This window comes from Heloderma suspectum, chromosome 3, assembly GCF_057233095.1.
Source record: "Heloderma suspectum isolate Gila_16-S chromosome 3, 16-S_ref, whole genome shotgun sequence".
Classification (NCBI taxonomy): Eukaryota; Metazoa; Chordata; class Lepidosauria; order Squamata; family Helodermatidae; genus Heloderma; species Heloderma suspectum.
In genome coordinates this window covers 138,148,948-138,164,569 of record NC_139460.1, presented here as the reverse complement: position 1 = coordinate 138,164,569, position 15,622 = coordinate 138,148,948, and the positions used below count along the sequence as shown (strand labels likewise).

Genomic DNA, 15,622 nt, shown 5'->3' with positions numbered 1-15,622 from the left:
CATCTATCATCTATCATCTATCATTATTTCTAGGCTGCCTTTAAGGATAAAACCCTTTCTCAACAACACGAAGCAGTGACAGATTTTATTTTCTTGGGCTCCAAGATCCCAAGACCTCAGACGGTGACTGTAGCCATGCAATTACAAGACGCTTGCTCCTTGGGAGGAAAGCTATGGCAAAACTAGACAGCATAGTAAGAAGCAGAGACATCACCTTGCCAACAAAGGTTCGTATAATCAAAGCTATGGTTTTCCCAGTAGCAATGTATGGCTGTGAGAGCTGGACTATAAGGAAGGCTGAGCGCTGAAGTATTGATGCCTTCGAACTGTGGTGCTGGAGAAGACTCTTATTTATTTATTTATTTATTTATATCCCGCCTTTTTTCCTCTTGCAAGGAACCCAAAGCGGCTTACATTATCCTCCTCCTCTCCATTTTATCCTCACAACAACAACCCTGTGAGGTAGGTTGGGCTGAGAGTATGTGACTGGCCCAAAGTCACCCAGTGAGCTTCCATGGCTGAGTGGGGACTAGAACCCACATCTCCTGGCTCCCAGTCCAACACTCTCGCCACTGCACCACACTGCACTCCCCTGGACTTCAAGGAGGTCAAATCAGTCAATCCTAAAGGAAATCAACCTTGACTGCTCATTGGAAGGACAGATACTGAAGCTCAAATATTTTGGCCACCTAATGCGAAGAGAAAAGTCACTGGAAAAGACCCTGATGCTGGGAAAGATTGAAGGCAAAAGGAGAAGGGGATGGCAGAGGATGAGATGGCTGGATAGCATCAGCGATGCGATGAATATGGACTTGAGCACGCTCTGGGAGAGAGCGGAGGACAGGAAGGCCTGGCGTGCTATGGTCCATGGGGTCATGAAGAGTCGGACACGACTGAACGACTGGACAACAGCAAGATTACTAATGCATACCACTTTCTTTTAATAACAGAGAAACCAAAGACATTGACAGAACTTTCCCCTTTGCTGCTTATCACCACTTTAATTCTTTTCATCCTGGAAATTTTCTTTTCCCACCCATTAATGTTGCATCTGGTGTGATATAGGGTTGGCACAGTGGCTGTGACATGAGATCTCCATGTCACATGTTTGGAGCGACTGATGTATTTTTGCCACTGTGCCTTGTCCCCAATCCAAATCATTTTACCTGAAGCTGCTATAAGCTGGAAGATAAGGGTTTAGGCCCATTTTTTTCTCTCTCTGTGGTTAATAGCAGCTTTGCATGTGTGTGATTGGGACTGGGAAAGTGATAAACGGTTTAACCGCCCTCCTCCGTGTTGTGGCCCTGATACGAACTATGCCCATGGATTCTTTTCCAGATACAAAAAGATGTTGGGGCTCCAAGCATGGTGCTTCCATGTTGTGTCTAGTTTAATTTACTCCTAAGAGCTAGAGCTGCAAACTAGAAGTTTCCTCATTCAAATTTTGCCTGTGCTATGAACTCAGAAGGTGGTTTTAGGCAAGCCACTCTCTGTCAGCCTCCATCTCATCTACAATTATAGTACTTGATTTCAGGCCAGAAAAGGCCTTCACTTCTTTGAATATGTATCTCTTTCCTCTGGAATCACTATATCACAGGAGATCTGAGTGGTTGGTATCTATGGATAGTGACATTTCTAAATGTATGAAACAGCGATAATCTGGTCGTATTAGAAGAAATGATTAAATATTAGCCTTACCTCAAGAACAAAAATGAAGGTGAAGACAACAGACATTGCAGCCAAAGGACCAGTCACTGGGTCTTGATCATCCCACTTATGTAAAAGAAGAAACAGGGCTTTATAAAACTTCAGCTTCATAAAAGTTTTCTGAATTCTTTTTTTTTCTGTTCTAAGTGTTACACTAATCAATAATGGTTCTGTGGGCATGATGGTCTCTACAAAAAGCTGTATCACATTTTTTTCTATCTATGTAATCGGCAAGATGTTCACAATCACACTGCAATACCTTAACAGATAACAACACGGACTGGGCCAAAACAAGCACAGCGATGGTTCTCTTAAAGAATGGGTGCTGAGTTATGTCATACATCTTAGCCCGAAATCCATCATTATCTGGAAAAAAGTTAAAAGCAAACAGTTTAATAAAGCATATAATGCTTTTGTTTCCTTCTCTATTTATCTAAATCTTGTCTAGTTTTCAAATAAAAAAAGGTAAAGGTGTCCCCAGCCAGTCGTGTCCGACTCTAGGGTGTGGTGCTCATCTCCATTTCTAAGCCGAAGAGCCAGCGCTGTCCGAAGACGCTTCCGTGGTCATGTGGCCGGCATGAGTGAACACCGAGGTGTACGGAACGCTGTTACCTTTCCCGCCGAAGCGGTACCTATTTATCTACTTGCAATTTCTTGCTTTCGAACTGCTAGGTTGGCAGAAGCTGGGACCGAAGACGGGAGCTCACTCCGTCACGCGGCACTCGGGTCTCGAACTGCCGACCTTCCGGTCTGCAGTTCAGCATCTTAACCACTAAGCCACCGCGGCCCCACTAGGTCCAAATACACCAGGGTAAAAGCCTGTAACCATCTTAAAATGTAAACAGTGTTTTTGAACATGTAATTTCAAATACTGAACATCAAAAGGACATTTCGGGTTGATATTAATGCTCTTGTGCAACAATTTATAGCACAAACTCTAAGTGGGTTCATGAATTTTATTCCTAGATTCTGAACTTTACTGTTCCACTGAACACTAAATTCTGAACTTTAGTGTTCAAGATGAATCAAAGTGAAATAGCCTTGATACCTGGGCGAGGTGGAAGGTGAAGAGGTTGTGCTATCTTTAGTCTGCTCTTTAGATCTTCCCATCGCCTCTGATCAACAGTCAGCAAAGCTGTTCCCTAATGAGCCAGAATAACAACACAAAATAGATTTTAAAGAAATTACTTGAATGGACATAGCCTATTTCATATCTAGGAACTTGGTGTGAGTGGCTGTATACTAACATTTCTATTCTATTTTGGGCTGCCAAAATGGGTTTGAATAAAAACTTCTTACACTACTTCTAAAAGACACATGAGCCCTTTTCACATGTGTGTTTTTAGATTAATATTTTTACATTCTTCTTCACATGTTTAAAGGGGCAGTGGGGCTGCACTGCTGACCCTGGTTTTAGGCCGAGCAGCTCTACACCTCCTGGCATACATGCACAGGCTATGGATGATTGGGAAAGGAAAGCCTACGTGTATAGCCCTCTACATGCATAGGCTTCCATGGGAGCTGGAAAACTGATCATGTATTAGCTGCAAACAGACTTCTCAGGAAGGAATTCTAGAGCTTGGATGCAAAGGCCATTCCTGTGTACACACCTGCCTAACCTCAGAAGGCAGGAGGAAGCAGAGCAGGTTGTCAGCTGATGACCGAAGAGACTGAACAGGCTCACATGGGAGAAGATGGACCATAAGATAACGAGATCCTATTTAGGGTTTTAAAAGTTAACTCTACTACTTTGAATTGGGCCTGGAAGCAAATAGGGAGCCAACACATTTGATGCAGTAACAGTGTTATGTACACCCTGTGGTTGACTCCAGTTAGAACTTAATGTCACATTATGTACCAGTTAAACCTTGTGAACACATTTTGGAGTGGCCAGTCAAATGTCACCTGGAAGGGATTCAGCTGATGGACCAGCCTAAGCTGGTAAAAAGTGTTCCTTGTCATCTTTCCGTCAATCACAACCTTAGGTTATACCTTCAATATTTTCTAATACTATATGACCACACTTAGAAGATGCAACACAATATAAACATAATTTAATGAAAATTAGAAAGCCTGTGCTGTTACCTTATTTTCATTGAAATTAGCAATGACAACTCCGACAAAAAGGGTCAGCCCAATCATGCAGCCCAGGAATACAAAAACATGAATATAGATGCCATGAATCTGCATAAATAATTTTAAAAAATGGTTATTCATCTCTAAAAATTAAAGGAGGAATTAAAAGTCTGACAAATGCTGAGTAAGACAAATACTCACCGGCCCCACACGGTGAATGATAACGTCTCTGACTTCCACCCATCCCTTTAGTGAAAGGACTTCAAATAATGCCAACATTGCATTTCCAACATTGTCAAAGTTAAAGTTCCGAGGATTGGCCCTGCAATAGGAATGAAGAGTAAATTGGCCAACATAGGAATGAGGAGTAAAATAAATGCTTTCAAGGTCCCTATATAAAGCACTGGCAAATCTCTGTGTAACATCAGTGAGTAATTTAGAACCAAGCTATTTTCCTCTCTTTCAGCCACAGAGACAATCAAGAAGTCCTACTGATATTTTTAATATCTCTGATTCTTTCTCTCTTATTTTCTTGGTCTAATGAAGAGAGACGATAGGAATAACAGTGCTATTTGATTCCTGAACATCTAGAAAAGTAGAGTAAGGCTTCAGTCCTGTACAGACTTACCTGGGAGTAAGCCCCAATGGGACGTACTTCTGAGTAGATATGTATAGGATTATAATGTAATGTAAAGATCCCCAGAAGATTTAATGATGTGAACCTCCAGTCCCACATTTTATATCTCATAGTATGCTGCCAAGTGTGTCAATATGTAGTCCATGATGCAATCTGGGTTGCAGAGAAGCCCATGGATAAAAATGGAGGATATCAGGTTTTCAGAACACACTACAATAATATATTTATTAATTGCTTAATGCAGCTGGGCAGCTTTGGGGCCTCTTTGAAGTGCAGTCAGAATCAGTAATACTTTATCATACTCGACACTGAACCATTCTCTGTGCCAAACCCCCCAGTCTCTTCACTTATCACATGGTAAATACATTTTCTCACACTAGCAAAAAGGGTTCGTAATGTTGTGTTGGATCCAGACTCAATCATACTTAGAATGCACCCATTGAAATCAATGAGAGTTATGTTAGACATGACTTAGTTAATTTCAGTGAGTTACTCTAGGTATGATTAAGTCTGGATCCAATCCATTGTTAGTGCTGCTGATTAACGGAAGTTAGGCTGCAATCCTATAAACATTTCAGAGTAGACATACATAGGATTGCACTGTTAGTTATTTACGTTTCAAAGTTGATCGCTACTGATGTGTGCTTAAGGGTGCAAGCCTATGCACGTTTTAACAGAAAAAAGTCCTACAACTCTCAGCATTAGCCCAGCCAACATGGCTGGCTGGGGAATGCTGGGAGTTGTAGGACTTTTTTCTGTCTCAACATGCATAGACTTTGCACCCTAAATTGTTTACTCATACAAAATTGGCTTCTGGGTTTTGTCTAAAGGAAGCTGAGGCTAAAATAATCCTGCAGACACCACAGCCTTACCAACTGTTCAAATCACAGTTCTTTATTTCATCAGAATTGTTGTTCAGTCATTCAGTCATGTCCGACTCTTCGTGACCCCATGGACCATAGCACGCCAGGCCTTCCTGTCCTGCGCTCTCTCCTGGAGCGTGCTCAGGTCCATATTCATTGCATCAGTGATGCTATCTAGCCATCTCATTCTCTGCTGTCCCCTTCTCCTTCTGCCTTCAGTCTTTCCCAGCATCAGGGTCTTTTCCAGAGAGTTTTCTCTTCGCATTAGGTGGCCAAAATATTGGAGCTTCAGCTCAGTATCTGTCCTTCCAATGAGCACTCGGGGTTGATTTCCTTTAGGATGGACTGATTTGACCTCCTTGCAGTCCAGGGGACTCATAAGAGTCTTCTCCAGCACCACAGTTCGAAAGCATCAATTCTTCGGCGCTCAGCCTTCCTTACAGTCCAGCTCTCACAGCCATACATTACTACTGGGAAAACTATAGTTTTGATTAGACGGACCTTTGTCAGCAAGGTGATGTCTCTGCTTCTTACTTCGCTGTCTAGGTTTGCCATAGCTTTCCTCCCAAGGAGCAAGCGTCTTTTAATTTCATGGCTACAGTCACCATCTGCGGTGATCTTGGAGCCCAAGAAAGTAAAATCTGTCACTGCTTCCATTTCTTCCCCTTCTATATGCCAGGAAGTGATGGGGCCAGATGCCATGATCTTCGTTTTTTTAATGTTGAGTTTCAAACCAGCTTTTGCACTCTCCTCTTTCACCCTCAACAAGAGGCTCTTGAGATCCTCTTCGCTTTCTGCCATTAGGGTGGTATCATCTGCGTATCTGAGGTTGTTGATAATTCTCCTGGCAATCTTAATTCCGAGCTGTGATTCATCCAACCCGGCGTTTCTCATGATGTACTCTGCATATAAGTTAAATAAGCAGGGCGACAATATGCAGCCTTGTCATACTCCTTTCCCAATTTTGAACCAATCGGTTGTTCCATGTCTGGTTCTTACTGTTGCTTCTTGACCCTCGTACAGGTTTCTCAGGAGACAAGTAAGGTGGTCTGGTACTCCCATCTCTTTCAGAATTTGCCACAGTTTGTTGTGATCCACACAATCAAAGGTTTTAGCGTAGTCAATGAAGCAGAAATAGACGTTCTCTTGCTTTCTCCATGATCCAGTGAACATTGGCAATTTGATCTCTAGTTCCTCTGCCTCTTCGAAACCCAGCTTGTACTTCCGGTAGTTCTTGGCTCGCATACTACTGAAGCCTAGCATCTAGGATTTTGAGCATAACCTTGCTGGCATGTGAAATGAGTGCAATTGTACGGTATTTTGAACACTCTTTGGCATTGCCCTTCTTTGGAATTGGAATGTAAACTGACCTTTTCCAGTCTTGTGGCCACTGTTGAGTGTTCCAAATGTGTTGGCATATTGAGTGCAGCACTTTAACAGCATCATCTTTTAGGATTTTAAATAGCTCAGCTGGAATACTGTCATCCCCGCTAGCTTTGTTGTTACTAATGCTTCCTAAGGCCCACTTGACTTCACTCTTGAGGATGTCCGGCTCAAGTTCAGTAACTGCACTATCATGGCTATCAGGGACATTCAGATCTTTCCTGTATAGTTCTTCTGTGTATTCTTTGCCCCTTTTCTTAATCTCATCTGCTTCTGTTAGGTCCCTGCCTTCTTTGTCCTTTATCATGCCCGTCTTTGCATAAAACGTTCCCTTGAGATCTCCGATTTTCTTGAAGAGATCTCTTTTTTGTTGTTCAGTCGTTCAGTTGTGTCTGACTCTTCGTGACCCCATGGACCATAGCACGCCAGGTCTTCCTGTCCTGTGCTCTCTCCCGGAGCGTGCTCAAGTTCATATTCATTGCATTGGTGATGCTATCTAGCCATCTCATCCTCTGCCGTCCCCTTCTCCTTTTGCCTTCAGTCTTTCCCAGCATCAGGGTCTTTTCCAGAGAGTTTTCTCTTCGCATTAGGTGGCCAAAATATTTGAGCTTCAGCTTCAGTATCTGTCCTTCCAATGACCACTCAGCGTTGATTTCCTTTAGGATTGACTGATTTGACCTCCTTGCAGTCCAGGGGACTCGTAAGTATTCTGTTGTTTTCCTCGATTTCTTTGCATTGTTCATTTAAGAAGGCCTTCTTGTCTCTCCTTGCTATTCTCTGGAAATCTGCATTCTGCATTCAGTTGGGTATATCTTCCCCTTTCTCCCTTGCTTTTCACTTCCCTTCTTTCCTCAGCTACTTGTAAAGCCTCATCAGACAGCCACTTTGCTTTCTTGCATTTCTTTTTCTTTGGGATGGATTGAGTTGCTGCCTCCTGAACAATGTTACGGACCTCCGTCCATAGATCCTCAGGCACTCTGTCTATCAGGTCTAATCCCTGAAATCTATTCCTCACCTCCACTGTATATTCATCAGGGATATGATTTAGGTCATACCTGAATCGTTTAGTGGTTTTCCCTACGTTCTTCAATTTAAGCTGAAATTTTGCAACAAGAAGCTCATGATCTGAGCCACAGTCAGCTCCAGGTCTTGTTTTGACTGACTGTATAGAGCTTCTCCATCTTTGGCTGCAAAGTACATAATCAATCCGATTTCGATATTGACCATCTGGTGATGTCCATGTGTAGAGTCGCCTCTTGTGCTGTTGGAAAAGAGTGTTTGCTATGATCAGCGTGTTCTCTTGGCAAAACTCTATTAGCCTTTGTCCTGCTTCATTTTGTACACCAAGGCCATGCTTGCCTGTTATCCCAGTGATTTCTTGACTTCCTACTTTAACATTCCAATCCCCTATGATGAAGAGGACATCTTTTTTTGGTGTTAGTTCTAGAAGGTGTTGTAGTTCTTCATAGAACCAATCAACCTCAGCTTCTTCGGCCTCAGTGGTTGGGGCATAGACTTGAATTACTGTGATGTTGAATAGTTTGCCTTGGATTTGTACTGAGATCATTCTGTCGTTTTTGAGATTGTACCCCAGTACTGCTTTTCCCACCCTTTTGTTGACTATGAGTGCTACTCCATTTCTTCTAAGGGATTCTTGCCCACAGTAGTAGATATGATGGGCACCTGAATTAAATTAGCCATTTTTGTTCGCTGATTCCCAAGATGTCGATGTTCAATCTTGCCATCTCATGTTTGGCCACCTCCATCTTACCTTGATTCATTGATCTTGCATTCCAGGTTCCTAAACAATATTGTTCTTTACAGCATCAGATTTTCTTTTCACCACCAGATACATCCACATCCACAGCTGAGTGTCCTTTCGGCTTTGGCCCAGCCGCTTCACTCTTTCTGGTGCTACTTGGAAATACCCTCTGCTCTTCCCCAGTAGTATATTGGACACCTTCCGACCTGAGGGGCTCATCTTCCAGCATCATCTCTTTTAGCCTTGTGATACGTTCCATGGGGTTTTCTTGGCAAGAATACTGGAGTGGGTTGCCATTTCCTTCTCCAGTGGACCACATTTTGTCAGAACTCTCTGCCATTACCTGTCCGTCTTGGTTGGCCCTGCACGGCATAGCTTATAGCTTCATTGAGTTACGCAAGCCCCTTCACCACAACAAGGCAGTGATCCATGAAGGGATTCATGGCATGGCACATTTTTCTATTCAAATATTATACTTTTTGCACATTTAAATTATTTGACTGTTTAGCTGAAATTACAAGAATCTAACCTAATTTCCAAAATGCATAGAAGAGAATTAAAGAGAATTTTCACATAAAAGTAGTGGATGTTCCTTTACAATGATGTTTTAGAAAATAATAGAAAAATGGCTCCTACGCTGTTATTTGGAAAGTAATGGAAATTTTAAAAACACAATACTATGTGTTGGATCCAGACCCTGAATACATGAATCTTGTGAAGAGATGCTTCATGCAAACAACTTCCAACATGAATCATGATTGCATTTCAAGTGGTAAACATGTCACTGTCTGGATATATGAACTATGCGATAAAGCCAAAACCATGTTACATACACTTAGGTGTAACATTAGCCTGATGGTATTTTTTTTAACTGAAGTGGGGATAGGGAGCCCTTAATCCTTTCCCCACCCATCGGTTCTCTGATCCAAATCTCCCTCCCTCCCTTCCTCACACACACACACACACACACACACACACACACACTGTTCAGGGCTTTCAAAAGAAGAACTAGATATAATCAATCAGTCAATAAATAAATTACTTGCTCTCTCCTATAAATTCAAAGACAAAGATTCCATAACTTCCCTTGGAACATTTAAGTCTTTTAACATTTGGGGATTTTGTTATAATATGGTTCTAAATCTATGTGGCTGCAACTTAAAAGCCTGCTCCCACAGTGACAAGGCAGAGCTATTATATCCAGCATCTCTATCATAACTTTTATAGCTCTTGAAAATTGCTTTGTTTGCCTCAATTTTTACAATTCTCCCTAGGTTACATGTACTCAGTTCCATCACTCTCTAGGCACAGATAAACTACTGGAAAACTTTGTTTCTTTTAACCAACCACTACTGTCATTTCAATTATTTGTTGTGCAATATTACTAAGCACGTGTCCAGATGTGCTGCCGGTTGTGTGATTTAGTGCTAATACGAAAGTGTGAGGAAGGATACTTGGGGGAAAAATCACATTGGGCCAATCCTCAGGTTCTTGCAGCAATGCTAGCACACAAATTATATCATGTGTGAGCTAGGCATATCGACAGACAGATGTATGTGCTATTTGCCTGCTTTCCATGACCATTCCCCTCCCCAAAGGGGTGGAAGTATCAGGGAAACTGGGCAAACGCACAGCTCAGACACGATGTCATTTGCTTAGCAGCAGTCCATCCATCCCCCGCCCGCCCCACCCCCAAGTTGCTTACTGCCAGGATGAATTTCAGAACTGGCCCAATCCTGCGTCACATTTTGTTCAACAATCTCTAGACAAACTTTCACGTGGACAGTGGCATCTATATTGCCAATTTCTCTGGGCTACAATCTGACAAACCAGGCTCAACTCCACATGTGTCTTGCAAATGCTGGGTGAGCTTAAGCAATGGGTCAGGCCCAGATTTAGTCATGCATAGAGCAGACCCACTGAAATTAATGGGACTTAAGTTAGCTGTGACTAACTCGTTCCACTGATTTCAGAGGGTTTACTCTAAGCATGACTAAATATGGATCCAACACAATGTCTCTGAAATCTGAAAAATTATCTATCTGGGGGCACTCCAATCTGTTTCCAATGTTAGCCACCTTTTTAAAAGCGCAATGTATTTAGAACTCATGCTCATCTTGAGATCCCAGTGTAGCCTAGTGATGATAGACTGATGAATTTAGGGCAGATCCAGCTAAAAATGGCCTCTCAGCCATGTAGCTCAGTGGGTGACCTTGCACCAGTCATACTCTCTCAGCATAACCTACCTCACAGGGTTGTTGTCAGGATAAAATTGGTGTTGGAGAGAAGCCATATAAGCTGCACAAACATTCTTGGCAGAAGGGTGGGATAAAAATATAAAGGTGTTAAATGTACATACCTGATGGAATGTCTCTCCTGACAAGAACCTACCCAGACAGTACAACCAACATCTGGGGCTTTCCTCCAAGTGCCTCCTCTGAGGGAGGCTTGGAAGGTGGCAACAAAGGAGAGGGCCTTCTCAGTGGTGGCCCTCAACGATGGAATGAGCTCCCTACTGAGGCCCACCTGGCACCAACACTCTTATCTTTTCGGCAGCAGATTAAGACCACCCTCTGCACCCAGGCATTTAATGGTATATGATGGGGCACTTATGTCAGATGTCTTGAAATTGTTAATGAAATTAATGAAATTTAATGTTAATGAAATTGTTTACTGAAATTGTTTTTAGCTATTTAAACTGTTTCAGTTTTGTATGTTATACATTTTTAGACTAGGTTGTATTATAATGATGTATTATGTAATGGTTTTTATAATGTTGTAGTTTGTATTTTTGTGTGTGTGAATTGTTGCAAGCCGCCCAGAGAGCCTCGGCTATTGGGTGGTATAGAAATTAAATTAAATGAAATAAATAAGTAATAATGAAATGAAAGATGTAATTTAACATGATCCACCATAATCCTCAGATCCTTTGTATGTCAATCATGCGTTTCTCCTCTTTCCTGAATATTATACAATATTGGACACATGAGCAGGATGTTTATTGAGTCCCTAGCAGGGCACAATACTTGGCTGGTGGGCTGCATTTGATTTGGTGGGCACAAATTGTGCAGGATTATATGCATGAGAATTACTCCTGCCAGCCATTTTCATTTTGCAAGCAATGAACAAACCCTAAAGCTGTAGTTATCACTATTTTCTGGTTTGCACAAGTTAGCTATCAAAGCCTAGTTTATAGTGTCCACTGCATACCCTAGATTACTAACTGAATCTTCTTAATAGTACAGCACAAGTGAATATATACTACTCACCAGACTCGAGGGACCCAGAATCCAGGCTTTTTTTCACCAGGTCTTAGTTTTAAATTCAGATTTTTGGAAACACTTACATTTATTCGGAATATGCCATGACAGTCTTCCTATCATAAACATAAAATAATTCTTGTGAATTAAGAGTCTGCATATAAACAAAAATATTCCATATGACAAACACTACAAAATCTTATCATAAAAGACATGTAAGTATTATGCTTAATTTAATTTAAGGGGTCAACACTTAAATTAACCATCATCCACATATGAAAGATGATCTGTGCATGAAAAAGGGTACTACTTATGATAAGAACCCCTCCCCTCGCACAGTCAGCAAGCTGAACTGCATCATCTGTGATGATGTGTCCTTGATTAAGTCTGCATGTACATAGTAGGCAACATCAGATCAGCAGCACCAATTATGTGCTTAGTGAGGTGGAGGGAATTAATCCAGCCTCCTGCTTTCCCTGTCTACTTACGAACTGCTTTCCTGATCAAGTTGTCAGCATCAACAATCTGTTCTGTAACCACATACATGCACACTTAATAGGCCACTGCTCTGTTATGGGGGTCTGTAAATCAGGACCACAGGACTGAACATACAGCTCTGTTTCACAGATGCAATGTAAGTTTGTCTTGTCTTGTATTTTATTTATTTATTACATTTATATCCCATCTTTTTTCCTCTTTAAGGAACCCAAGGTGGTGTGCATAATCCTTCTCCTCTCCATTTTAGCCTCACAACAGTAACCTTGTGAGGTAGGTTGGGCTGAGGATCTGTAATTGGCCCAAAGTCACCCAGTGAGCTTCCATGGCTGAATGGGGACTAGAACCCAGACCTCCTGGCTGCCAGTTCAATGCTCCAGCCACTACAGCACACTGGCTCTCTCGTATCACACTTAATGTCTTATGCAGGTCTCACGAGATACATAATCATTATTAGTGAAAGATGTGGTTGAACCAAATAGTAGTTGTGCATGGGCTCGCTATGTCAATAGGATTCCATGTTCAATCCCTAGCATCTCCAGTTAAAGGATCTCAGGTCCCTGGCACTGGGAAGACCCCATGAGATGCTGAAGAACTGCTGCCAGATACAACTGGGCTAGACCCCCTTCACCCATACCAGCCTGGCTACACTTTAGAGACCAGCCTCAGAGACCATGCTTGCGTGCCTGCCTGTGGAAGCAATCAGGCTGGTGAGCATGACAGACAAGGCCTTTTTGGCTGTGGCCCCACAACTGTGGAACTCTATTCCAGTTGAAATATGTAATGCCCCACCATTGCAAGCATTCAAGTGGGCTCTAAAGAGCTATTTGTTTATAGCTCCCTTCTCTTGAATGAGGATCTTGTTAGGTTGCTGTATATATGATGCTACTGTTGTTTATAATTATTTGATTTTACTGTTCCTGCTGGGCTGAATGCTGTTTGTAATTAGTATTATTAGTAGTTCTTGATTTTTTTAAAAAAAATCAACTGTATTTTAAGATGTTTTATGGTTTTAAACTTGTATTGGTTTTATAATATGGATTTATATGTTGGAAGACACTTTGGGTGGGTTTGACCTGGAAAGTAGCCTAGAAATATTTCACATACATACATACAGGAAAGGAGGAAGAAATGGTCTGACTCAGTATAAAGCTGCTTCATATATATTTGCCCTTTCTATGCATTTTCTGTCTGCCTTCATCAAACCTCAAATGTCTCTTTCTTCCCCTGGCTCTGGAATGAGGCCTCAGCAGCCAATGGGCAAAGAAAGGAACGTGTACGAACAGACTGATGAAAGCAAAACTTCTTCTTACCCTTGCAGTAATATGTGGATCATTGCACTTAGCCAGTTTCCCAGCAAATAGCTGAACGCCAAAGCTTGCAAAGACAAGCATTAATGTCAGTAAAAGAATGGAAACCTGTAAGAGTAAATTAAACGTGATCATTTTTGGTTCAAAACAGCCTTTTGTTTAATGACTGATCTTCTGTGGATACCTCCTCTTAAGCCATCAGTTTGGTCAAAAGGCACATGGAATTTGGTGCTGACTGAGCCCCTGCCTGGGTCTCCTCTTTTATTCATACAGTGGTGGCTGGTGCCTAATAGGACTGGTAGGGCAGAGGGCAAGGCAACTAATGGTAGACAGAGCCAAGGGGTCACATTTATCCACAGCAGCAACCCATTGTACAGAAAAGGAAAACTGAGGCAAATTTGAGATCATGCCTGCAAAGCCGAGGATTGGGTGGGGGCAATCCACACTGCAACACAGAAGTACTCCTTTGGACCCACATTGTTCTGTTTCAGCAACAACGCCTGTTGCACAACAAGGAGAAACTAGACAAGTAACATCAAGATTATTCATGTAAAGCGAGGGGGTGTGATCTCGGTTTTACACACACACTCAATTTTACACTCTATTTTTTACTTTAAGCACATGGGTCCCAATCCAAATTGGCGCTGCCCCACTTGCACAAAGCAACAAGCTGCCCCTGTATTCATATATGTATAGTTGAGAAAGAGAGAGAGAGAGAGATTCCTTTGGGATGTGGCATGGAGTTTCCACAAGATCAGTGGCTTTTTCAACCATATTGAACCACAAGAATATATCTTCTATAATAATATGCAGTATGCAAGTGACTTCCCATTATAAGATTGCAGGGCGGGAAAATAGCTTACAAAACTAGCGTTTTCTGAGGAGGATGGCAGCTAAGCGCTTCATTCTTTTCCATTAATTTATGCATTCTTCCATGCACTCTTCCATCCCTTCACCCATGTTCATGTGCATTCCCTCACCTCATGCTGTCCCTCACCTCATTTGAACACACTCTTCACTCCATCCAGGTCTCCAGCCACATGCCCTGTATTTCATGCCGACAGATAACCCCTTTCTATAGTCACACACACACACACACACACACACACACACACACCACCCAGTAAGAAGAGTCCTGCAGGTTCAGTCCAAAGGCCCACCTAGATCAGCACCCTGTTTCTCGTGGTGGTCAACCAGATACCCCCTGGAAAGCCCACAAGTAGGACATATTCATATCTATACCCCTGGCACAATGGGGTGCAATGGGTACTTCAAAATTTGGTGGATTCTCCCCAACCTGTATTCAGAATTTGGGGGGGGGGGCATGGAATAGTTGCACAAAACTAATTGTCTTGTTTTATTAATTGCATGTAAGCTGCTCTGGGAGTCTTTTTGGCTGAGGAGTGGGATAAAAATACTTTAAATAAAACAAACAAACAAACAAACAAACGACACAGCAGCATTCCAAGCTGCAAACACAACAGAAATTAACGCACTGTCTAGCAAAAATAGAACACTTTCCCAGGTACAAAGTACTGCACATGACATGTTTAGAAAATGTGATATCACCACAACAGTGGTACTTCAGTCTTAAAGGAAGACGTATAGACTGTCTGCCACAAATAAATCAATCATGTGGTGCGAGCAGCATTGTCTCCAATTATTCTTGACTTCCCCTATTCTCTGGATACGGTAAGAACTTATAAATAGATAGGACTAGAGAGTTACCAGATGTAAGAACAAATGGGATTTTAACCTATACTCTTTAGGATGCATTAACCTTAAAACTATTGAACAGATATTGTTGGATGTAATACATTTTAATCGTTTTACTTTTAAAACTGTTTTGGAACAGAAACAAAACAAATTATACTTACTAGAAAAATTTCCTTGAAGCCACTGAACAGCTCTCGGACAACCTTTCTCATCTGAGGCACCAGTTTAAAGATTCGAAGGGGTCGGAGACACCGTAGCACCATTAAGAGCTGAGCACCAGATTTAGCAGGAACATTCTGTGGCATCCAGCAGAGAAATATCAAGCTTACCTTTTGAAAAAGGAGAAAGAACAATTGGGAATATAGCGTGATGTTTTTAAATGTTTTCTTATATATTGTTAGCAACAAAGTAAT

General features: G+C 41.9%; 1 protein-coding gene across 1 annotated transcript in view; it reads right to left on the bottom strand.

Annotated features, from left to right (window-relative positions):
• The window catches only part of NALCN (sodium leak channel, non-selective), a 284,191-nt gene that overhangs the window by 16,910 nt on the left and 251,659 nt on the right, over positions 1-15,622 (bottom strand). Inside the window, exons 26-33 of the mRNA XM_084841809.1 lie at positions 15,371-15,538; positions 13,497-13,601; positions 11,698-11,804; positions 3,985-4,105; positions 3,793-3,891; positions 2,756-2,849; positions 1,967-2,073; positions 1,699-1,773 (exon numbers count right to left, since the gene is read on the bottom strand). Coding sequence (XP_084697935.1) covers positions 1,699-1,773; positions 1,967-2,073; positions 2,756-2,849; positions 3,793-3,891; positions 3,985-4,105; positions 11,698-11,804; positions 13,497-13,601; positions 15,371-15,538 — 876 coding nt within the window. The remainder of the gene's footprint in view (positions 1-1,698; positions 1,774-1,966; positions 2,074-2,755; positions 2,850-3,792; positions 3,892-3,984; positions 4,106-11,697; positions 11,805-13,496; positions 13,602-15,370; positions 15,539-15,622) is intronic.